The sequence below is a fragment of the Podarcis gaigeae genome (genome assembly GCF_964106915.1).
Source record: "Podarcis gaigeae genome assembly, chromosome: 8".
Lineage (NCBI taxonomy): Eukaryota > Metazoa > Chordata > Lepidosauria > Squamata > Lacertidae > Podarcis > Podarcis gaigeae.
Window position 1 is genome coordinate 64,310,621 of NC_139684.1, and position 24,256 is coordinate 64,334,876.

Genomic DNA, 24,256 nt, shown 5'->3' on the forward strand with positions numbered 1-24,256 from the left:
AATGTTATTTCCACACATATATGCATTTTTATGTACAATTTCCCCCAGTTATATGGATTGTTGTACACATTGATTGGTTGGAGAACTGCGCCACAAGATTTGGAAAACAAATAATTTCACTGGATAGCAGTTCTTTGGTTCGTGTACTTGTTTGAGAATGCAAATTAGGTAGTTTCTCATTAAAATGCAAACAAAGTAACATTTCTGCCCCATCCCTAATAGTATGCAAAGCTAGTCAAGTTAATTTGGCACCTCAGACAGGAAATCTCACAAAATAATAATTGTAATAATAGTCCATCAAACAGATAACAATTTGCTGCCCCTTTATAGCACCCACAAATCAGTTGCCTGAGAGGGCTGCCTCACTCTGTTTAACAGTAGGCCTAAAATGACTGAGACCATGTATGTGAGATGATTTTGAATGTTTGAAGCCTGCTAAACAGTATTATTTTTATTCTAGGAACATTTGAGGCACCGTCCTGGTGAGTAGTTACTTTCTCTGTTAAGCTTTTCCTCAACACTTCGCTCAACACTGCCCAGAAGCCTGCAAGCTACTGTCACACTTTTCTCCACCTCGTACCCCCACTCCTCTGCCCCAATCTTTTACTGGAAATGTTACATATTTATTTAGTCCTCATCATGCTTTCTGTTGAATGCAAACCTTGCTGCTGCTGCTTAGCCATTTTCAACGAAAGTGTTGGAGGGTTGGCTGACTCCTGAGTAGTAAAAAAGAAACTACCTCAGACCTCTTAGCTGACACCACAGATGGGGAGTGGGAAATGATGAGAACTCTTTTTTGTTGTATAACATTTTAGGCATGAAAACACTTGACGGCCTCAGAGTTTGTAGATGTTCTTTGCTGTGGGGTTCTCTAGCAATTCCCACATCAAAAGAGAAATTCCTTTGAGGGCAGTTATACTGTTTTGTCTCTTTCTCAGCACCCACAGAGAGACCAGTGATTTCTACGTACTTCTGCACCAGGAATTAAACATACTGGTTATAGAAGGCATAGGCAAACTCGCCCTCCAGATGTTTTGAGACTACAATTCCCATCAGCCCTGACCACTGGTCCTGTTAGCTTGGGATGATGGGAGTTGTAGTCCCAAAACATCTGGAGGCTGAGTTTGCCTATGTCTGGGTTATAGCGTCAAGCTAGGATAAGGGAGACCTGGGTGCGGATCCCTACCTAACCACAGAGCCTACCAGGTGGATCTTGGGCCAGTCACTCTTGCCACACCCTCAGCATACATTTAAATCAAATTTTAAAGCACACAGCTTCCTCCAAAACAATCCTGGGGACTGTAGTTTACCCCTCACAGAGCTACAATTCCCAGCACCCTTAACAAACAGCAGTACCCAAGGTTCTCTGGGGGACACTGTCTGCTTGAAAATGTTTGAACCTATCTCTCAACCCCAAGTGCCAGCAAATGTATACTAATCTTAATAATATAATGATGATGATGTTGGCCTGTGGGCACATTTGGAATTTCAAGTGGGCACTTTTCTCCTCCCTCCCTCAGATCAGTTTCCCACTCCACCCCAAACAGAGAGACAGAAAGAGAGAAAAGACCTGCCTAAAAACTTCACTCTCCCAAGGAATCTGGGTAAAAGTTGGATCCAGTAATCTGAGTTTTGAAAAGCACCTACCACAGTGCATTCCAAGCAGTATCATGCCACTTTGAACAGTCACTGCTTCCCTTATATAATCCTGGGAAGTCTAGTTTGTTAAAGCTGCTGAGAGTTGTTTTGTTGTTGTTTAGTCGTTTAGTCGTGTCCGAGTTGTTAGGAGGCCTCTATTCTCATCACAGAGCTACAATTCTCAGTGATTTAACAATCAATTCCTCCTCCTGCGGATCTCTAAAAATGCTAGAAAATATAGCCATGACCAGTAGCTCCGAGCAAGCTTCGGTTGGTCAGGAAGCTTTAATTTCATCTTGATTTTCATTCAGACTGAAAACGTTTCATTCTTGGATGAGTTGGCTGATGGGCAATGCTAATTTCCACCAAGTGGGTCAGACAAAACCTCAAGAGGCCACCTCCTGGTTCATGCCGGGGTCAGGGCATCCCTCCTGCTGAGGCTGCTGCCGTTAACATTATCTTAGCCTTCTAAGTAGAGGGGCTACCAAATCCTCCATCTGGACCCGCTTTTTCTGCTGGGCGAAACAGGAACCATCTCCAGCTAATCCCCTGTAATCCCCTGCCACGTGATATCCTTGCAAAGTGCGCTTGCAAAAACATACTGTCAGAATCATCTGCTGGTGGTGGTCCTGGAAAGTGATGGGAATGGAATGGTGAGAGCAGGAGGCCAGGCAGGGCCACCATGAACTTCCTGCAGCCACACCAGAAAAAGGCAATTCCAAGTAAGTGAAACATTTTTCATTTCTGTCTTGGGAGGCAGGAGGTGTGCATGTTTAGCAATCGGCGCACTCCCACTGTAAATGAGGACCAAAGCAGCCCAGTGGACAACACTTTGCCTCCTCTTTCATGGAACAGCAGAGCTGATATGCCAGCTTAGCTTGTAACTCGCACTTTCCTGGGGCAAACTGCAGTCCCTCTGCCTCAGTCCTCCAATCTGTGAAATGGGAATTGTTAGATGGCCTGCCCTTCTCACAGAGCTTTTGTCAGAATGGATGAGATTCAGCTACACTCTGCTTCCTAGTAATAGTAGGGCTATAGAAATGGAAGTCCTTGTGTAAGAAATGAACTGAAAACAAAATCCAGTTTTGTAGTAAATGAACTGGCTAACAATTTTTTGTTGTTGTACTATGGGGAAAACTGCTACTTTTATCACTAGGGAACTGCAAGCATGCCTCTAAGCACATGCTAAACTAGATGTAAGGTTAAGATTGCCAAGTGACCCAAATAAATAAATAAATGGCATGGACTGATCCTGTTCTTTTAAAAGTAACCCTAAGGAGGAAAAATCAGCAGAATAAGCTTTTCAGGGCATGGCGATAAATATAACCACCTGCTAATAGCAGTAGACCAATTTGTTAGAGGCGTAAGAACAGGAGTTGGTTAAAAAAAGTTACTAAACAAAAAAACATTCTTGCAGAAGGGGTATAATTGTAGTCTGTCTCTAGGATAGGATAAGATTCCCACCTATTTTCTGTTACTGGTTTATGAATTGAAACAGTATTTATCAAACTGCGGACCAGGGACCATCGGTGGGCCTGGGCCTCAGCACTGGAGCCCGTCCAGTGGTTTGTCACTCAGCCACCCTGCCCCAAATTACACCAGCAGCAGGAGCTCCCCACATGTGTAGTAGGAGTGGGAACTGGGTGTTGTACACACTGTACCTTTAAACAAAGCCAGCCCCAGACATTTTGGCACCTGAGGTGGACCCCAAAATGGCACAGTGTCCTCCACTGTACAGTACCTGATATCAGCAGGCTGGCCTAGGGGGTGCTGAGCAGGCTGTGGAGCACCCAAAACTCTGTCCCTTTCAGCACCTCATTGCCAGAGTCCACAGACACCAGCATCTGCCACCTGAGGCAGCTGCCTTGCTCTGCCTAAATGATAGGACCGGCCCAGCCCCAGTTTCCAATACTGCTCATGCAACCGGTCCAAAATCATGAATGAGAGCAAGATTTAATTAGATAAAGCAGCCCTGTCACCGAGTTCTTAGGTTGCATTTATCACAACAGTACAGAAATGCACCTGCAGTTAGGATGGACGCAACTTACCTGTTCATATGCTCTTCCTATGTAAACACGGGGGATCAGTAGCTCAGCACCACTTTGACAGAGATACCTTCAGAACCTGCAAAAGGCAGAGCAAGCCTTTTGAAAGCCAGTGTGGTGTAGTGGTTAAGAGTGGTAGACTCGTAATCTGGGGAACCAGGTTCGCTTCTCCGCTCCTCCACATGCAGCTGCTGGGTGACCTTGGGCTAGTCACACTTCTCTGAGGTCTCTCAGCCCCACTCACCTCACAGAGTGTTTGTTGTGGGGGAGGAAGGGAAAGGAGAATGTTAGCCGCTTTGAGACTCCTTCGGGTAGTGATAAAGCGGGATATCAAATCCAAACTCTTCTTCTTCAAGCAACAGATATCCATTTGTGAAGGTGGCTCACTCCCTGCCGACCTGCTGATTGAGCATTCATCCTGATTTTGCTTGCACAGAGGAGAATAGACAACGCTGGCCACTTATTTAGCATTTGTTCCGACTTCTTCACGATGTGACATCAAGCAAATGTTACCCCACACTTCCCAGTGCATTTACTCGTCTCTTTTCTGGTCACGAAAAGCTCCAATTGGAAGTCGGGGCTGGGTGGGGAGAGCAGGTTTATTGCACAAGACCACCAAAGCAACTTTAATTGCACTACCTGCTGATGTGTGACTGAATCCCACCAGAGAACAGTGACGGCCTGGAAGTGCCCACAGACAATAAATATGAACAAACTTCCACTTCTCTTGTTCCCTTTATTTCTACCTCTGAAATTCCAAATTAGCTATAAAAATATGCATTGATGTTATTTTCATTTCCTATGGGCTTTTATTTTATTTTTTTACTTAAAAAACACTTTAAATAACAAATAATTTGAGAAAGGGGTGAGATATTAGTGGGCAACAGTGCTTCCCCCCCCCAAAAAAAATGTTTAGGGGGACTCTCATTTTCCTACTCATATTGAAATACTGCCCCTCAATGAGGCCAAACTTAGATTCAGAAAATGTTTAGGGATATGCATACCCCTGCGTCCCCCCAGAAGAAAAAGCACTGGCGGGCAGAATGTGCAGAAGTGTACTTAGGGATTGGCAAAACTGCCCTCCCCAGGGCGCAAGCCCAGGGGGAGCCACAAAAATCACCTCTCAGGCATTGGAGTCCTCCCGACACCAGCAGCGACCTTGCCAGCACCTGCTTTGCCTGAATAGGGAATCTGCTAGGATTTCCAGCTGCTGCTGCTGCTGCTGCTGCTGATGATGATGATGATGATGATGGAAAGGGGTCTTTGGAGCATCTTCCAGGCAGAGAGCAGCATGGATGTCCCCATCTAACCCCAAGGAGGCTCGTTCCTCCTGTTCAGACAACCTCGCCTGTTTCTCAGATTCTTTTTGGGGGGCAGGAGTTTCTCCAGTACAGCTCCTTGCCAAGGGTACAAGGGACCCTAGGTACGCCTCCGGGAATAAGTGATTCCAGGAATTGTCACAGATCCCCCTGGTACCTAGACTTAGCTATGTATCCCTGTGAAACCAACAAACAAATAAAATCCTTCACTCTTGTGCCAGGTTCTGTTCCCCATCCCGTGGCTGGATTGAGAGGAGAAGGATGAAGGAAGAGACCAGCATTCCATGGAGAGAGGAGGGTTTTGAGGATCAATGTACCTACATTGTGAAGGACCAGCTGTACGAACCACACGCCAACCTTCCGCGAGCACAAGCCTCTTTGCCCCGGAACCTGGCCTTCCAGCGCAACAGCAACAATGAGGTAATGCCGATGGCCAGCCCAGGAGGGCGGACCTTTCATTGTATGGTCTCCCGGACTGATTTGCACCCCTTCCTCTGTCCGCACACCCCAAGCGACACGGGATGGGGACGGAATTCGATTCAGTTTGCAAACCTACCTAATTCCAAAACAAGCTGCAAACTGAAATGCAGCCATCCTTTGCAATGCACACTTTTTCAAACTGTGCAAGGGCAGTTCTCCTGCCAAATAATGTATGCAAAAATGCAAATACCAGAGTAGGGGTTCCCAAATGGTGTTCCATGGATGACTGCTTCATTCAGGTAGCTCCACGGCATCTTTGTAAAAATACAATGAGAAATCATACAGCACCCCTACAATTGCTACAACAGGCAGAAAGATCATTAAGTGGCCTGCCTAGACCCTCAGGGGTTTTCAGATTGTCTGTGGGGTAGGGGAGATAGAAGTATAGGAACCAGTGTACAAAGTTAAAATGCTAATTAGTGAAAACAGCATCCAAAAACGCATCATATTAAGGGAGCTTGTTTTGCAAAAATGTGTGTATTGTGTAAAATTGCATATAAAATGCATATAATAGGGGAAACTCGCAAAAAAAATGCTGATGAATTTTCACAATAACATTTTTAAATACACACACACCACAAACTGATGTGGAAATTTGGAGAACTGAACTTATACAAATGAGCAACTGAGAGAAATCATAACTGACATATTCACCCATCCTTGCAAGAGACAAAGCAATCCCTCCTCATTCTCTTCCAGCTACATCCCGGCCTCCCTCCCGCCCACCCACCTGGCCAGCTTCAGTCTGACCATCCTCTGTGACCTGATCTGCACCACTGCCAGCCTCTACCATTTCCCCAGCCCCAGCCCTGAATGGGTACAGACTGTGGCAGGTCTTCACAGGACTGGCAGAAGAACCGTGTCTGAAAATCCCTTCGCCTAGGTTTCCGAATCTTTAGCAGGTGCTCCTTGCACAGTTGTCATCTTTTTCTGACTATGACTGCTGGAAAGGAAAGAGGGCTCCAAGCATTGTGGAACTGACTGTAGGCATATGAGATGCAGAGTTAACAGCCTCTCTGCACACCCAGCTTCCTCTCGCCAAAGTATGTGAGAGGGGAAGGGTGGTGTAGTATTTAAGGAGGGGTCACAAGTGGGTTCCTCACCCGCAGCTTGAGCCCAGCTTTGCATGCTAGCAGTATATCAGGCAGTGTGAGTCTCACTTCAGTCTGCATGCTCCAGGCAAGCTACCCCTTTGGGAGAGCCAGAGCTCAGTAGCAGAGCAAGTGCGTTGCATGCAGAAGGTCCCAGGTCCACTCCCTGACATCTCCTGGTTGGCTGGAATCCGCCTCTCTCAGGAGACAATGGAGGAATGTGCCTTTGAACCTGAAGAGTCCCAGTCTGCACAGGTTCCCTTGCAACAAGCACCAGCTGGGCCGAGTCAGGGGCCTGAGCCTCCTCTGGCTCCAGATATGGGGATTACCTTGTTGTCTTCAGCTGGGCCATCACAGCTGCTCCACTACCGGTTTGGTCAGGGGAGGCTGAGGCGGCCCCTGGGTCTAGTAACCCACCGACGTCTCCCGAGCTGCAGAGACTAAGGTCTGAGAGGAGAGACCTGAGTACTTGCAGGAGGAGTGCTCGCCTTCTGGCAAAACACGGAGGTGAGTCATGTGGGATCAGGACCAGCCACTACCCCGACAAAGATAAAAGGCTGTTGGACCCCGCCCCAGGTTGTGGGAGCAACATTGCTGTATGCTAGATCCTGCCTGAGATCCTGTGCCTGTCCTTGCCTGGTTTCCTGCCTCGTGTCCTGCCTTGGCCCTGTCGGACTGACTCCCAGCAGAACCTTTGGATTCTGGACCGGTCCTGGGCTGCATTTCATGGGTTACCCCATGGCCCAGCACACCTTTTTCTTTCTTTCATATTACCACACTTTTCCATTTACACCTTACCTGTTAATCACCTGACATTGCAATGATCTTGGGTGACCCATTTTCCCCTGCCCACGTGGTTTAAAATCCAACCACACAGGCCAAGACACAGCACAGCTTGTCATTGGTGCTTGCAATAACCTATATTCTTGCAAGCACTGGTAATTATGAAGGTGATGATTTTATTGCTATGCTTTCAAATGCACTGGGGTGTTTTTTTTGCAAGCACTATCAGATTTATATGCCTGTGTTTTCCTCCATATTAGAAGGAGCTTCAAACAGTTTTTAAATGGTTGCAAAGGTGTTCTGGGGATTGGGGAGAGGTGTGCTGGTGACAACACAGGACACTGGCCAACTGGCCTCCTCCAAAGCCTGCTTTTCCTGATCCATGCATGCCAACAATTTGTCAAATGGGGTTTTCATAAATCACCCCCTACAATTCCCCACTGTATTTGTGGATACGGTAGACTGCTTCTTTTTACTGAAGGCTGTGAGGGCTCCTCAGAGCTCTGCAGATATTACACCTGTCTTGAACCTGAATTCAGCTGCCCAGCCAGGAAGGCATGGAAATCTTTCTCAGGATTTTGTCTTGCCTTCCCTGCATACTTGCTGCTCTTTGTGATGCTGCGGTTTGCTGATTTAAAAAAACAACAACTCACAAGAGCAGCCTTGGCCAACCAGCACATGCTGTCTAGAGCTGATGGGAGTTGTAGTCCAAAACATTTAGAGGGCACCCTGTCAGCGAAGGGCAAAAGGAAACAGGGAGCCCTCCCTCTCCCCACCCCTGCCAAGGCTGCACGGCAGAGGCGTGTGTTTTCCTGCTTGTGGTTCTTAAAACTGACCAACCCCAACCACATTGTCTCCAAACACAGAGAAAAGGCATTTGGCTATGTTCACAACCTTAAGAAGCCACTAGGGGGAAGCAGAAGCTTGAGAAAAAAGAGGGCAGGTTTTATATTGGTTAAGCAAACTATACATAGGATAATACATGGATTTTTAGAATCCATACAGGGTGCAAATTTCTTTTTTGAAGTGGCTTAACTGGCAGTCCCTCTTCCCAGGGAATCGTAGCTCTGGGAAGGAATAGGAGTTTCCTAACATCTCTAAAGGGACGCAGGTGGCGCTGTGGGTTAAAGCCTCAGCGCCTAGGACTTGCCGATCGAAAGGTCGGCGGTTCGAATCCCTGCGGCGGGGTGCGCTCCCGCTGCTCGGTCCCAGCGCCTGCCAACCTAGCAGTTCGAAAGCACCTCCGGGTGCAAGTAGATAAATAGGGACTGCTTACCAGCGGGAAGGTAAACGGCGTTTCCGTGTGCGGCTCTGGCTCGCCAGATGCAGCTTGTCACGCTGGCCACGTGTCTCCGGACAGCGCTGGCCCCTGGCCTCTTGAGTGAGATGGGCGCACAACCCCAGAGTCACAACCCCTTACGGGCAGGGGTACCTTTACCTTTACCTTAACATCTCTAAGCACCCTTAAGAGACTACAGTTCCCAAGAGCTTGATTTTTTTGAGAAGCCATTACTGTTAAAAGTTGTATGGTACTGCTTTAAATATACAGTGCAGATGGGACCTATAGCATAGATGTGCTGTGGAAAGGAAGTGGGATTAGAAGTAGGCATCCAGAACAAAACCTACATTATAATGAGTCGGCTTATTGTCAATGCTGATTGGCAGTGGCTATCTGTAGTTTCAACACAAGGGTCTTTTCCCAGCTCTACCTAGGTTTTGAAACTGGGGCTTTCTGCACACAGAGCAGGGGTGCTTTACCACTTAGCCATGACCCCTCCAACAGCTTTGCTTCTTCTGTCTCGGTCAGGTCAGCAAGGTTGACGAAAAGAGAGCCAGCATGGTGCAATGGTTACAGTGATGGCACAGGACCTGGGAGACCAGTACAATCAATTGTACAAGGGAACTTTCAAACTGCTAGATTGGCAGGAACTGAGACAGAGCAATGGGAGCTCACCCCAAGAGGCTCAGTGGTTTAGACCACAGTGCCACCCATGTCCCATGCAGAGTAGATACTTGCATCCTAGTGCAAGTAGATAAATAGGTACCACTGTGGTGGGAAGTCATGCTGGCCACATGACTTGGAAAGCTGTCTGTGGACAAACGCCGGCTCCCTTGGCCTGAAAGTGAGATGAACACTGCAACCCCAGAGTCGCCTTTGACTGGACTTAACAGTCCAGGGGTCCTTTACCTTTACCTTTCTTACAAGGGAACTCTTCTTCCACCATGCAGAGGTGTTAATAGATTTCTGGAGCATTACATTACAAGTCTAAAATATTATGTTCCTAGTTTCTCTTTGTGTGCTCATGTGCATGAGTCTCTCCTGCCATAAAATATGTGTTTATAAAATCAGCCAAATATTAGCAGGTACAAATGAAGGACATGAAGACTCAGGCCTAACTTGAACTGACATAGTTTTGGTGCTTCTGTAGGTAATAGCTGTGATCAGCAGAGAGTATATCCCGCAAGGAACACGCTTTGGGCCACTGGTTGGGAAGATCTACACCAGAGAGAATATCCCCAAAAACATGGATCAGAAGCATTACTGGAGGGTGAGTAACAGCTGCAAAAGACACAATGGCCCCTTTTGGCCAGATAAAATCTACAATGTATTTTAAAAAGTTATTTGTTTGTCTGTTTGCTACGTATCTGGACACTTAAGATATTGTAACCCAATTTTGATCAAGGAGCAGCCCCTTTCTGTACTTGGATGGGCAACACTTTGGTTAAAGGTAAAGGTAAAGGTACCCCTGCCCGTACGGGCCAGTCTTGACAGACTCTGGGGTTGTGCGCCCATCTCACTCAAGAGGCCAGGGGCCAGCGCTGTCCGGAGACACTTCCGGGTCACGTGGCCAGCGTGACATTGCTGCTCTGGCAAGCCAGAGCCGCACACGGAAACGCCGTTTACCTTCCCGCTGGTAAGCGGTCCCTATTTATCTACTTGCACCCGGAGGTGCTTTCGAACTGCTAGGTTGGCAGGCGCTGGGACCGAGCAGCGGGAGCGCACCCCGCCGCAGGGATTCGAACCGCCGACCTTTCGATCGGCAAGTCCTAGGCGCTGAGGCTTTAACCCACAGCGCCACCTGCGTCCCACACTTTGGTTAGGAAGAAGCAAAACGTCACAAAATGGGGAGTAAGCTTCTGAGTTCTCTTTATTAAGCTGCTTGGTGAAAAGCAGGGGTGTGGGGAGAAAGAGAAAAGCTGGCTTGATGTTTAAGCCACAGAAGTTTGCTTTTAATCAGTCGTAAGATGGAGTCTAGGAGGAGACGGCAGCCTTAAATGGATGAGGCTCAAGGAAGTATTAAGACTGTTGGGAGAGAGGAACACAGAATGATTGGTCCCCCGTTAAAATATATGTATGCCAGCAATTACCCAGATCTTCTTTCTCTTTCCCCTCCTCCAGGTTCTCTCTGCCAAAGGAGAGCTCTACCACATCCTTGACGTGAATGACCCCAACTGCAGTAACTGGATGTGCTATGTGAATCCGGCTCCCACCCACCCAGCCCAGAACTTAATGGCTTGTCAGTGCAACCTGGAGATCTATTTCTATACCATAACACCCATCTTGGCTGGAGCTGAACTTTTGGTTTGGTACATGCATGGCGTACCTAGAGAATTCCAAAGCTTGCTCTCAGGGGAGCTGGCAACTAAACCAGGTGAGGGCACTGTAGGTGGTGAACACCACACTTGTCAATAGTTTGAACAGCAACAATTCAGGCAAGGGCCATTTTGTTCCAGGATCAGCAGCATAAACACATAAATCTCCTTCTACACCCCATCACCCAGTTACATATGCTGAGATGGAAAAAGTTCATTTTTGAGAAACAGACTCGGATATAGCGACAGAGGAGAAAATCAATTTTATGTGCATTTTTGATTTGCAGTTCTCAGTATGTCAGCTGAAATGTAGTTTTCCTTCTCTGTGCACTTCTCTGAATTTTGTAATTGACTTTTCCCCAGCCAAGTGATGTGTACAAAAGTGCATAAACTAGGGTAAAGTGTGCATAAAAAAATACATGTTAGGGAAAAGAACGTACAAAATGCATTCTATTAGGATAAATTGCTTTACAAAAATGTGTGCCTTTGGAAAAATTGCAAACAAAAATGTCTGAGGAACTGGAACCAAACTGCTGATGGATTTTCAAAAGGACTTTTTATATTGCAATCTGATGTGGCAATGTGAAGCACTGGATTTAGGATTGGGGAAACTATTAATCCATCTTTACTCAGAACTAGTTTGTCTCATAGAATCTGAAAAGAGGTTTTAAAAATATATATTTGACATTCTTCATTACTTTCCTTTTTTAAAAAAAAGAGGTATGATTGTGGAAGATATATTTAAAGTTTGTCAGATTTTTTTGTTACTGTTGTATTTCATTTCTCTAAGTAAAAATTAATGTGTTTCAAGATAAAGAGCAACAATTAAAAGTAGATTTGCTTCTTACTTTGCAGAGTATCTAATCTCAAGGGATTTCCTGGTGCAGCCCTTCCCTGAGAAAGTCAGTAGACCACCACAGAATGCCTCCAAAGATGACCAAAAATGCACAGCTATTTACACAAAGATAGACAAGGATGAGGAAGAGATAATTGATGTTGAAGAGCTAGAACAAGACATGCCGCCAAGGAAGACAGCAGAAAACCAAAAAGTGAATTCAAAGGCACAGCCCCCTGGGAGCATGCAAGAACAGGCCACAAAGCTTAACTTTCCCCACAATGCATCCAAGGAAGAAGTTGCTTCTGAGAAGCCTGGTCTTCCAAGCCAAAGAGACATGGGCCCAGAGAGAAAGTATGGCCCCAGTTGCTACCCATACAACGCAACTACCTCGCTCTGGAAGGAAATTCCGCTCCATCTCAGTAACCCGTCTTCCTCCTGCTCAGAGTGCCAGCCAAGGAGCAACCTACCCCAGGCTTATCACTATGCCTGCAACACCTCAGCTGCCCACCACCCCACATCTCTAGTGTCCCCTCAGACCTTCTCATTTCCATTTGAATTGCCGCTAACAGGTCCTAGAGAAATCACATCCCTAAAGTTGTCTTCCTTGGGGAAAAGGCGACCTCCCTCTCCGGGGATGTCTCAAGCTGTCTTCCCTCCCATCTTGCCACATGGAAAACAAGTGGACCAGAAACCACCAAATCGTTTCTCTTCTCTCCACACCAGAATCTTCTCATTTCTGGACTCTGACCAAGGGCACCCTGCCATTTCCAGTGGCTCCGTAGTTCAGCAGCTGAAAGCTCCCTCCCAGCTTGCCTGCCAGGATGAGACCATCAACCTCAGTACGCCAAAGACCAACCCACCAGATTCCCAGGAAAGCAGCAAGTCTGCGACGTACCCTCTGGGGAAGAAGAATGGCAAAATCAAATACGAGTGCCATATCTGCTCCAAGAGCTTTGGGCAGCTTTCTAATCTCAAGGTACATCTGGACATCCAGTTGAGAACAAATTCCTACCAATTATCCTCCCCATCCAGAATTGTCTAATCCTCTCTCCACACCCTACATGATGGCCTAGATCTGTTTCCTGAAGGTCTGGGCATGGTGACTAAATAGCATTTGCAAACAGCTGGCAAGTACCAGTTTGTACCCAGCTGCGCACCCGCCCTAGACACTTGCTCAACCCACGTGCAGTTGCAGTCTAGGTATCTGTACCTGTGTTAACACTGGACTTTACATTGTGACACTGTGTTTGAATATGGCTGCAGAATTTTATTTTGGGGTCAGAATTATGAGATGGGGTTGCAGACATAGCCCAGTAATATGCTAGGGGTGTGGGTGGGTGGGTGTAGTAAGGGTTTACTCAGGTGTGTGCTCAGTATACCCAGTGCCAGATTTACGTATAAGTTAAACAAGCTATAGCTTAGGGCCCCACTCTCTTGGGGACCCCCCAAAAAATTAAAGGGAAAAAACCTGGATGTACATTTCCAAACTATATGATAAAAAACAAATAAAAGTATGTTCAAATGGCTTTAGATACCTATTAGGTCCATTTAATTACCATGTAGCATATATTCAACACAAAAAACAGTGACAATTTGTTGTTGACAAAGGACAACTGGACATATAAAGGGCCCCATTAACTTCAGTAGCTTAGGGCCTCATCAAACTTAAATCCGGCCCTGAGTATACCTTACTGAATTTCACATTGTGACTACCCTTAGATTCTCTGTTAGTGGAGACCAGCTTGGTAGATGGGTTTTGGCTGAAAAAATGAAGGGAACTTCAAAATGGTGCGGAATAATAGCATTTTTCTTTATTTGCACTCCTTCCTGATGCACTGGGTGTGGCATACCCTCCATTGCAGATGGAGATTCTTTGTCTTCAACCTTGCTCTTCTTTTGGGGGAAGACACATAACTCAGTCGCAGGGGATCTGCCCTGTTTGTGCAAGATCCCAGGTTTAATCCGAGGCATTGCTAGGTAGGGCTGGGAATGTTCCATGCCTAAAACCCTGGCCAGCCGCTGCCTGTCAGCTAGATGTGCCACTGGTCCAATTCAGTATTAAAGCAGCTTCCTCTGTTCTGAACCACAACTGAACCCTTTTGTTCTCTATGTCTCTCTTTCTTAAAGACACCCTTTTAGGCACCCCTTTTTCCATCCTTTCCAAGCTCACACTGAACTGTCCTCCTCCTACAGGTCCACCTGAGAGTGCACAGTGGCGAGAAGCCTTTTCAGTGCCAGGTCTGTAAAAAACGTTTCACCCAGCTGGCTCACCTGCAGAAACACCATCTGGTGCACACAGGCGAGAAGCCACACAAGTGCCTGGTAGGTGGCACTTTTCTTTCCTCATCAAAAGGCCAGGTGAAGTGGGAGGGGGGGAGACCATTTGGCCCCTTGGAGATATGTGTGTATGGAAAGGTTACAGCGTTTGGGGCTTTGGGGGGAAATGGTGCTTAAGAAGGAAAGTTATAGTGATATAAATTTATACATGGAGTGGAGCGGGAGAAGTTTTTTTCTCTTTCTCCCAATAGTCAATATGAATTATGGTATGGACAAACCATAAGGCTGGAAATATGGAGCGGGAAGCTGTTCTCTGGTCCCTCAATACTGGAAACACAGTTGGTAGATTCTAGGGCCAGGGCCTGGGATAGTGTCTGTCCAGCTGGTTCACTTTCACACAGGCCATCAAATCATACTTAATTTTATCATTAGCTTATTAGGCATATTAATACTTCAATATCTAAGTGTAAGAAATGCATGCCAAATCTTTCTTCAAATTTCAGACCTCCTTAATTCTTTTATCATATGTGATTGTTGTATTTGTGTGTTGCATTTTAATTTGATTTACTGTATCCGTGGTTGTTTTTTTTAAAGTTCTATATTTGTACACAGCTTTGGTTGCATTACAGTGCAGCAGGAAATAAAAGTCTCAGCAGGCAATAGAAACCTACAAATTATCATGCAATTCACCAGTGATTCATTAGAAGCTTTCTCCTTTTGGTTTCTAGTCCTAATTGCTTACAAATTTCCAAAGAGCTGTACGTATTTATTTGGGAAAGTCGGCCCCTTTCTTAGTAGGATACCTAGTTTTCCTGCACAAAAAGTTGTACAGATTTCGACCAGAGATTTTTACAGTAAAAAGTTTTTTTTTTAAAAAAAAAAAGGAGAAAGCTTCTAATTAAAGTCATGTGGGTCTTATTTCTTCGTATGACCACAAGGAAAGGCACTGCTGAATTACACTATACTCAGAGCTTGAAAACTTTAAAAAGAAACTAGTTCAAAATCAACATGTCCAAAAGAGAACATCCATGAACATCCCTTTACAAAACAAACCAGTTCAATTCAAGTCACGTTGATCCAAATAATCCTTGCTCATTTTTCCCCTGCATTCAGAATGGTATAAGTCACTGCATTGAAGTATAAAATACAGTCGTACCTCTGGTTAAGAACTTAATTCGTTCTGGAGGTCCATTCTTAACCTGAAACTGTTCTTAACATGAGGTACCACTTTAGCTAATGGGGCCTCTTGCTGCTGCCACACTGCCGCCACGCGATTTTTGTTTTCATCCTGAAGTAAAGTTCTTAACCTGAGGAACCGGAGTCTGTAACCTGAAGCATCTGTAACCTGAAGCGTTTGTACCACTGTATGCTTAAGAAGACTAAGGGAACATTAAAATATACATACAGTAGAATGTAGATGGTTTAATCACCTTTTCTCAATGATTATGATCTTTAAGTTTAAAGGCCCAAAGAGTCTAACAAGTGAGAGGGGGAAACCACATGTAAGAGAATAAACTTGAAGATGAACTAGAAATCATTCATAGTTCTAGCCGAAACTGAAATTCAGTTCACCTGGCATGTGGGCAGTACTTTCAGGTATAGTTCAGAGATTTCTGAACTACCGGTAATTCCGTGAGCATAATTAAACCAAACTAGTTCATTCTGAGCCCTGGCTCTATTAAGCGCTATGAGGAAATTACCGTTTTTAATTCCACTTCCAGCTGATTGTTGGAAAGCAGCACCTCAGTGATGCTAAAGAGCTCCTAGCAGGCTGATTTTCTGAAGTTTGACAAGTAAAGGAGCAAGCTCAAGGCTTAATAGGAACTGCATCGTTCTGGAAATTAAGCACAGATGAGCCAGTCTAGGGCTTTCTCCTTCCCATAATGCACCGGTGCCTGGGCTAACAAGAAACCAATCTCTTCCCTAGGTCTGCCCCAAACGCTTCAGCAGTACCAGCAACCTCAAAACCCACCTCCGCCTGCACTCTGGGATCAAGGCTTATGCATGCTGCCTATGCCACAGCCGTTTCACCCAGCACATCCACCTCAAACTCCACCAGCGCCTCCACGATCACCAGCACCTACACCACTGCCCCCGCTGCCGCAAGACCTACATCCACTGGGTTAGCCTGGAGGTGCACCGGCGGGGGTATTGCCCGCTTAACCCGTGTGCCAACTGCTCGCCTGCCCAGCTCTGCCATTTCAACGACATGATTGACCGCTTTGACTTCAGCCCGCATGCCGACCAGCTGGAGGAGGGAGAGCCTGATCCTGTCAGGGCGGCTGTGCTAGTGGAGGCCATCATCCTGAGGGAAATGGTGGCAGCCGGTCAGCACAACGCCCTCTGCTCACCAAGCCCCCACAGGCAGTTTGCATTCTTCCCAGCGATGAGCTACACCCTTTGTTTTAAGAGAGAGTCCTTGCCGACACAACCAGCCTAAATGTTGGGCTCATGGCTGCCCCGCCAGTCTGTGAGGAAGAGGCAGGATGGAAGCCTGCTGACTGCGTACACGCCATATACAGTGGTACCTCGGGTTACGAACTTAATTCGTTCCAGAGGTCTGTTCTTATCCTGAGGCGTGCTTTTGCTAATGGGGTCTCCTGCTGCACGCACACATCCCAGGACAAAGTTCGCAACCATCAGCACCTGATATTTTTTGCTCTATAAAAATATACCATATTTTTCGCTCTATAAAACACACCAGACCACAAGACGCACCTAGTTTTTGGAGGAGGAAAACAAGAAAAAAAAGATTCTGAATCTCAGAAGCCAGAACAGCAAGAGGGATCGCTGCGCAGTGAAAGCAGCGATCCCTCTTGCTGTTCTGGCTTCTGTGATAGCTGTGCAGCCTGCATTCGCTCCATAAGACGCACACACATTTCCCCTTACTTTTTAGGAGGGAAAAAGTGAGTCTTATAGAGCAAAAAGTACGGTACTTCCAGGTTAGCGGAGCTCATAACCCGAAGCGTTCGCAAGGATGGTTCGTAACCAGAGGTATTACTGTACGTATTTAACACACATTTAAAGCACATGACTTGACTTCCCCCAAAGAATTATGGGAATTGTAGTTTGTTTGTTTGTTTGTTTTTGTTTGTTTGTTTTTAAAGGGCACTGGGAATGACAACTCTGTAAACTACTGTTTCCAGGGTTCTTTGGTGAAAATGTGTTTTAAATGTATGGTGTCTACGTAGCCACTAACTCTGGAAATAACTCCCAAGAGGCGTGCCTTGAACCAGCCTTGGTAGTTCCTGTTAGTGGTGATGCCACTGAAACCCTTTTTTATTTTCCCAGGCCTTTTCCGTGTTTGGGGTTTTTAATGTTGCCGTTTTCCCTTATTGTATCGCTCAGCTGTGTCTTGTTTTATTTCAGTTTTTATTATTTCCATGTTTGTGATTATTCTCCTGTTGTATGCTACTCTGAGAGTCTCTGCTGAAAAGTGGGCTATAAATAGCCCAAATAAATGAAAGAATTGAGCTGATCCAAGACATTTTGCCCCACCCACGACTGGCATGCACCTCCTCCCTGGTTCCCCATGAGGAAACCATTTGTGCTGGGAAATGGTCGCGACCCCTGAATTAGAGGATATACAAGCCTAGGACTTTAACCCACACTTCTAAAAATGCTTCAATTTCTCATGGCCTTCTGGTATTGAGGCATGGGTAGCATGGCACAAGGAGATTATGCCTTGCTTTATAGGAAAAGTTCTGACTTTTTTAACTGCTCATTTTTTTTGTTATTTAGGCAAGTCTACACAGATACGTAAGGTCAGTGTGTATTTTAACATGCAGTTTTATTTTATAATGCATATTTTTAACTGCATTGATATTTTGATTTTTGTTCGTTTCTTTAGGTTAGCTTCATTTTAACTTTGGAATTTTATTGATAATTTTAATGTATATTTTATGTAAACTGCCTGTAAGTTTATACAATAAAGTAGCTTCTAACGTCTGTTAAATAAATACACATATAGATGACTAATCCTCCACACCTGCCCCCTGGTGTTGAGAAGTATCCAAGAGTCAAAAGAAATGCAAAATAAATCCATGATTGCACCTCTCAACTGCTTTTAAAACAGCCACGGTGAGACAGGGAGGCAAACTGGGTCAGCAGCATTTGTGGAGGGGTGTGTGAAATTCAGCCCTCATTCTACTTGCTCTGTTTTTCATTAAACTGTTTTCCCTCCTCTCTCAGCCCTGCTTTGCTTAACATCCAGCCAGATTAAGTTTTCTGGAAAATGCAGCTCATTGTTCTGTGACACTTTGGCTAGTCCTAAATTGTTGCCTGACCATGAGTGAATTTTAGATTCTTTCCCCCTGCCCACCCCATAGATCAACACAGCTTCCTTTGCTTTTGTGTGTCCTCTTCAGAAAGGACTCTTACTACTACCCCTCCACACTTCCCTCTCTGAAAATATCTGTCACCAAACAAGCTCTAATTTCCCAAAAAAATCCTGTATGTTCACATCCATGTCATGCATTTAAAAAACTCACGTATCACTTTAACAGTCATGGCATTCCCCCCTGCAAAGAATCATGGGAACTGTAGTTTAAGGATGCTGAAAGGAGACTTCTCACAGAGCTATAATTCCCAGCCCAGCCCAATAAACAAATTACAGTTCCGTTGTTGTATTATTCTTATTCTTATTCTTATTCTTATTCTTAAATTTGTTAGTCACTTTATCTTGCCCAGGGCAATCCAAAGCAACTTACAACCAAATAAACAGACAATCTGAGGGAAGCCATGGCTGTTCAAGTGGTATAAAGGTAAAGGTAAAGGGATCTCTGACCATTAGGTCCAGTTGTGACAGACTCTGGGATTGCGGCTGAGTGGTTGGGTTGTGGGTTGGGTTGAGTTGAGTTGTTGGGTTGGGTTGTTGGGTTGGGTTGGGTTGTGGGTTGGGTTGAGTTGAGTTGTTGGGTTGTGGGGTGGGCTGGGCTGGGCTGGGCTCATCTCACTTTATTGGCCGAGGGAGCCAGCATACAGCTTCTGGGTCATGTGGCCAGCATGACTAAGCTGCTTCTGGCAAACCAGAGCAGCACACGGAAACGCTGTTTACCTTCCCGCCGGAGTGGTACCTATTTATCTACTTGCACTTTGATGTGCTTTTGAACTGCTAGGTTGGCAGAAGCAGGGACCGAGCAACGGGAGCTCACCCCGTCGTGTGAATTTGAACCACCAACCTTCTGATCGGCAAGTCCTAGGCTCTGTGGTTTAACCCACAGCGCCACCTGCGTCCCACTCAAGTGGTATAAGAGAGCTTTAAATGTATGGTGTGGCTGTGACCTTGTTTTCCTCACACAGATGGAGTTTTGTATTTCTTCACCAGAGCTTTGCTGGTCAAAGTCCTGTTCAGCAAGAAATCTTTGTTCTGATGAGATGCATCAATTTGATACCCTATTGTTGTTGTTACTCCATAGTATTTACAGAGTGCAGTGCGTCACAGAATGCAAGAGGCTAGTTGCCTGTCTAAAGATCTTACAATCTCTAAAATTCAACATGGGAGGCGGGGGAAATAATATGCATTTTTTTCTGCTCCACTTGATTAGCATTAGTTACATAGGGTGTGGAGAATAGGCGTTGTGCCAAAGGCTTGATGGGAAACGTGGGTTCAAATTAGGGCTTTAAATGAAGTAAGAGAGAGGTGTCATCACACAGGTGTTCTGGAAAGCTGCTCCAAACATATGTGGCAAAGAAGGAGCCGGATGCCTTTGAAAAGTGAAAGGTGGGAGCAAAGTGTCTGAGGATTAGGGATGGAGGAATCGATCCATTTCAGTTTCTTGGCTTATTCCTGTATCTCATTTTTCTAGTCTTAAGTCCAGACTGAGGAAGAGAGATGCATAGGTGGAAGGATGAGAGAGAGAGAAGAGACATGAAGGTGAATAGTTTCAGTTTTAGAACTAAAATTGCTTTACAGTGGTACCTCGGGTTACATACGCTTCAGGTTACATACGCTTCAGGTTACAGACTCCACTAACCCAGAAATATTACCTCAGGTGAAGAACTCTGCTTCAGGATGAGAACAGAAATCATACTCTGGCGGCACGGCAGCAGCAGGAGGCCCCATTAGCGAAAGTGGTGCTTCAGGTTAAGAACAGTTTCAGGTTAAGAACGGACCTCCGGAACGAATTACAGTAAGTACTTAACCTGAGGTACCACTGTACAGTACTGAAATCTGAATGATCTGTTTATAATACTAAGAACCCATCTACAAGCTTCCAAAGAATGAACTCCAAAGATAGAAAAGCAAGAGGATGGGAGCATGCGGAGGGTCTGGATTTGGAGAAGAGGAGGCCAGAATCACCAATAAGACCATCAGAGTGAGGAAAGTAGGCAAATGAGAGACCCCCAAAGCAGAGGGCAGCAATGGTGACTGTCTCAGCAGTAGGGAGGAGAGAAATTTGATTAAGTTTGCATTTCAAGATGAAGCTAACTAATTCACACTTTCTGAAACAATATGGGGATCAAAACACAGCCATCTTTGAAATGTGCACTTCTGTGAAATGTGCACATCTGTGAATTTAGCAACGCGGTTCTCCAGCTAACTAGTACAAAAATGCACATGATAAGGTAAAATGTGCATAAAAATACATATATTAGTGAAAATAACACACACATATGCATTAGGGGAAACTTATTCGTAAAAATGTGTCTGGTAGGCAAAAGTGCATACAAAAATATGTATATCGGGATTTTCATGAGGACTTAAATTTTTTTACAGACTGATGTAAAAATGTGGAGACCTGTCCTGAACTTAGTATTGGGAAATAAGAAACAGCGAGGAAACTGAAACTGACACATTCACCCATCCTTACTTAGAACATGGAGGTATGACTGCTTTCTGGGTAAGGGAGCAGGCAGGGCTGGCCCACCTATGAGGTCATGTGAGGTGACCGCCTCAAACTGCAAGATCCAAAGGGGCAGCAGATTCCCAGTTTGGCTCAAGGAACCAGCCAGGTTGGAAGAAAAGTACCTATAAGTTGTCTTTAGCTCCTCCGACATATATGCACATTTTGATGGTAAAATTAGCCACACCTACCACTTAATATGTAGATAAAGCAGTCACAAGAATAAACATGGCTTCCACCATGACATATAGTGGAGGAACTGCCATATCAGCTGGCTACTGCTCCTACCAGCTAGGCCAGGTCCTCTTTCCTGTCACCTGCCCTGGAGGTGATGGCATCACCCGGGCTCCCATGAGCCGATCTACTGCAATGGGAGTGACAAGAATCTGGCAGTTCTCAGCTAGGCCCCAGAAAGCCAAGGCCTCACCCGGTAAGATCTGTCAGGAGCTTGTCCTACACTCGAGTAAGACCCTGCCAGAGACACATGCCCGACTGGCATATTCTCTCCCCCCTGGTCAATCGTTCAGAAGCTTCAAAAGCTTTCTTCAGCCTGAACATCACAGCAACAGACACCAGCACACTTAGGGATCCGCAGAGTCTTCGCAGCTTGCGTGACAGAACTCAGCAACTCAGCATTTTGGCTAATCTACTTTATTTACATATAAACACACATGGAGCACTGCAACATGGCTCCCTCTTTCTCTAGCATCAGACAGCAAAGAGAAAAAGAACAAAGACAATAGTCCCACTTCACAGAACACAGTAACACAAACATCCTAGAATCCTAGAATCATAGAGTTGGAAGAGACCACAAGGGCCATCGAGTCCAACCCCCTGCCAAGCAGGAAACACCATCAGAGCACTCCTGACATATGGTTGTCAAGCCTCTGCTTAAAGACCTCCAAAGAAGGAGACTCCACCACACTCCTTGGCAGCAAATTCCACTGTCAAACAGCTCTTACTGTCAGGAAGTTCTTCCTAATGTTTAGGTGGAATCTTCTTTCTTGTAGTTTGGATCCATTGCTCCGTGTCCGCTTCTCTGGAGCAGCAGAAAACAACCTTTCTCCCTCCTCTATGTGACATCCTTTTATATATTTGAGCATGGCTATCATATCACCCCTTAACCTCCTCTTCTCCAGGCTAAACATGCCCAGCTCCCTTAGCCGTTCTTCATAAGGCATCGTTTCCAGGCCTTTGACCGTTTTGGTTGCCCTCCTCTGGACACGTTCCAGTTTGTCAGTGTCCTTCTTGAACTGTGGTGCCCAGAACTGGACACAGTACTCCAGGTGAGGTCTGACCAGAGCAGAATACAGCGGCACTATTACTTCCCTTGATCTAGATGCTATACTCCTATTGATGCAGCCCAGAATTGCATTGGCTTTTTTAGCTGCTGCGTCACACTGTTGGCTCATGTCAAGTTTGTGGTCAACCAAGACTCCTAGATCCTTTTCACATGTACTGCTCTCAAGCCAGGTGTCACCCATCTTGTATTTGTGCCTCTCATTTTTTTTGCCCAAGTGCAATATTTTACATTTCTCCCTGTTAAAATTCATCTTGTTTGTTTTGGCCCAGTTCTCTAATCTGTCAAGGTCATTTTGAAGTGTGATCCTGTCCTCTGGGGTGTTAGCCACCCCTCCCAGTTTGGTGTCATCTGCAAATTTGATCAGGATGCCCTTGAGTCCATCATCCAAGTCGTTGATAAAGATGTTGAATAAGACCGGGCCCAAGACAAAACCCTGTGGCACCCCACTAGTCACTCTTCTCCAGGATGAAGAGGAACCATTGATGAGCACCCTTTGGGTTCGGTCAGTGAGCCAGTTACAAATCCACTGAGTGGTAGCATAGTCAAGACTGGTAGCATAGTCAAGACATAGTCAAGTCAAGATCCTGTCTTCATCACTTCCCACTCTGTGGAGTCAAAACATATACCATCATGTAATAGACAAAAATCCAATGACTGCAATCAAGGAGCAGGAATTCTAACAAGATCAACAGCTTTGGGTTGCATTACAGTCAAGCAAATGGGCAGCACCAAAGTCGTGAGGAAGAAAAGCAGGGTAGGGTTATTGAGAACACTTTGCTCAAGGACTCCCTAGAGCCTGGAGCCAACACTGGCAGACAGCCATCTGGCACCCTTGGGTATATGATGTGGGAGTGCTCACCAACGGCAGCCTTCTGGTGTAGTATATAATTTGGTGCTTGAGGTTTCCTTCACTCTGCTGGTGAAGTATGTGCCAGTTTTATAGAACGTAACCCTCAAGTAAATACTTCCCCAAGCAGTCCCAGCTGCCAAGCAACTCATCAGCCAATGGGCTGACAACACCTCTATGAGCTCCAGCTGCAAAACAGATTGCATCTATTAAAACAGCTCCAGAAGGACAGAAACCACACTGTCTGTGTGGCAGTGATGTTGCTTTAATTATGTTTGTCACCAAACTCTCATGCTCAGGGCCAGCTCAAGTCTGTATCTGTATTGGATCTGAAATGGTTCTTATACACCAAATTGTTTTAATTGTGCTTTTATATATGAAATTGCTGTAATTGTATTTTTTATATATTACCGTAAATGGTTTTAATTATTTGTATACAAGGAAGTGTTTCATATGGGTTGCTATTGCTGATTTTTTTTATTTTATTGTTAAATGTCTCTGAGACGTTTCATATGAAGCAATTCAAAAGCGTAGCAATAATATAGGATTTTGCTACCTTTGGCAGAGCAGTAAATGGTGTGCAGGAGCCCCATCCCACAAGTAAAGGGGAATCACATCTTATGTGAGGGTTAGATTCCAAGGGCAAACACTTTACTGAGGAAACAGCAAAAGTACTGTAAAAATATTAAGAGAAAGGAACAGAAAATTTTTATCTTAGTTCAGTGAGCCATTCAGCTTAAACATATGGGGGAAATTGCATCAGAACTACACATCCAATTAAAGCATGTGTTACCTCGGCAGAGACCATGTCTCTTTGGTCTCTAAGCAACACCACCCATCCCCTGGCCTTGGCTAGTGGATTTTAACATTAACATAATTAACCCTTATGCTCAACACTGAATGATCCCTGTTGTTGCACTTGGAACGTTTATAGTGGGGCAGCACCTGCTAGGCTTGCCTAAAATGGAGTCAGGGAGAAATTATGGCAAGCCAGATGTATGGCAATGCACTTTGTGTGTGTCAGGAACGTTACTTTTTGAAATATGGCAACCCTAGCACCTGTTCTCTGGAACTCACTGCCTGTTAATGTTGTTCAGGCACCTTCATTGTACAGTGGAACCTCGGTTGTTGAACGTCTCTGTAGTCGTATGTTTCGGCTTTCAAACGCTGAAAACCTGGAAGTAACTGCTCCGGTT

General features: G+C 45.4%; 1 protein-coding gene and 1 long non-coding RNA gene across 6 annotated transcripts in view; one reads left to right on the forward strand and one right to left on the reverse strand.

The window, feature by feature from the left end:
- LOC310849981 overlaps positions 1–24,256 on the reverse strand; it is a 38,463-nt gene that overhangs the window by 5,482 nt on the left and 8,725 nt on the right. For 3 of the 5 annotated variants that reach the window (XR_014567157.1, XR_014567158.1, XR_014567159.1), the window contains one exon: positions 3,687–3,762. This is a non-coding gene — a long non-coding RNA (uncharacterized lncRNA). Of the gene's footprint in view, positions 1–3,686; positions 3,763–4,803; positions 4,823–12,683; positions 12,776–24,256 lie in introns of those variants that run through there. The other 2 variants (XR_014567160.1, XR_014567161.1) reach the window with 2 other exon arrangements.
- On the forward strand, positions 1,882–16,728 carry ZNF683 (zinc finger protein 683). The gene is made up of 7 exons (XM_083750770.1): positions 1,882–2,360; positions 5,224–5,422; positions 9,786–9,905; positions 10,757–11,009; positions 11,806–12,764; positions 13,982–14,110; positions 15,993–16,728. The coding sequence occupies exons 2-7, from the start codon at positions 5,264–5,266 to the stop codon at positions 16,503–16,505; spliced, it is 2,133 nt and encodes a 710-aa protein (XP_083606896.1). The 5' UTR covers positions 1,882–2,360; positions 5,224–5,263; the 3' UTR covers positions 16,506–16,728.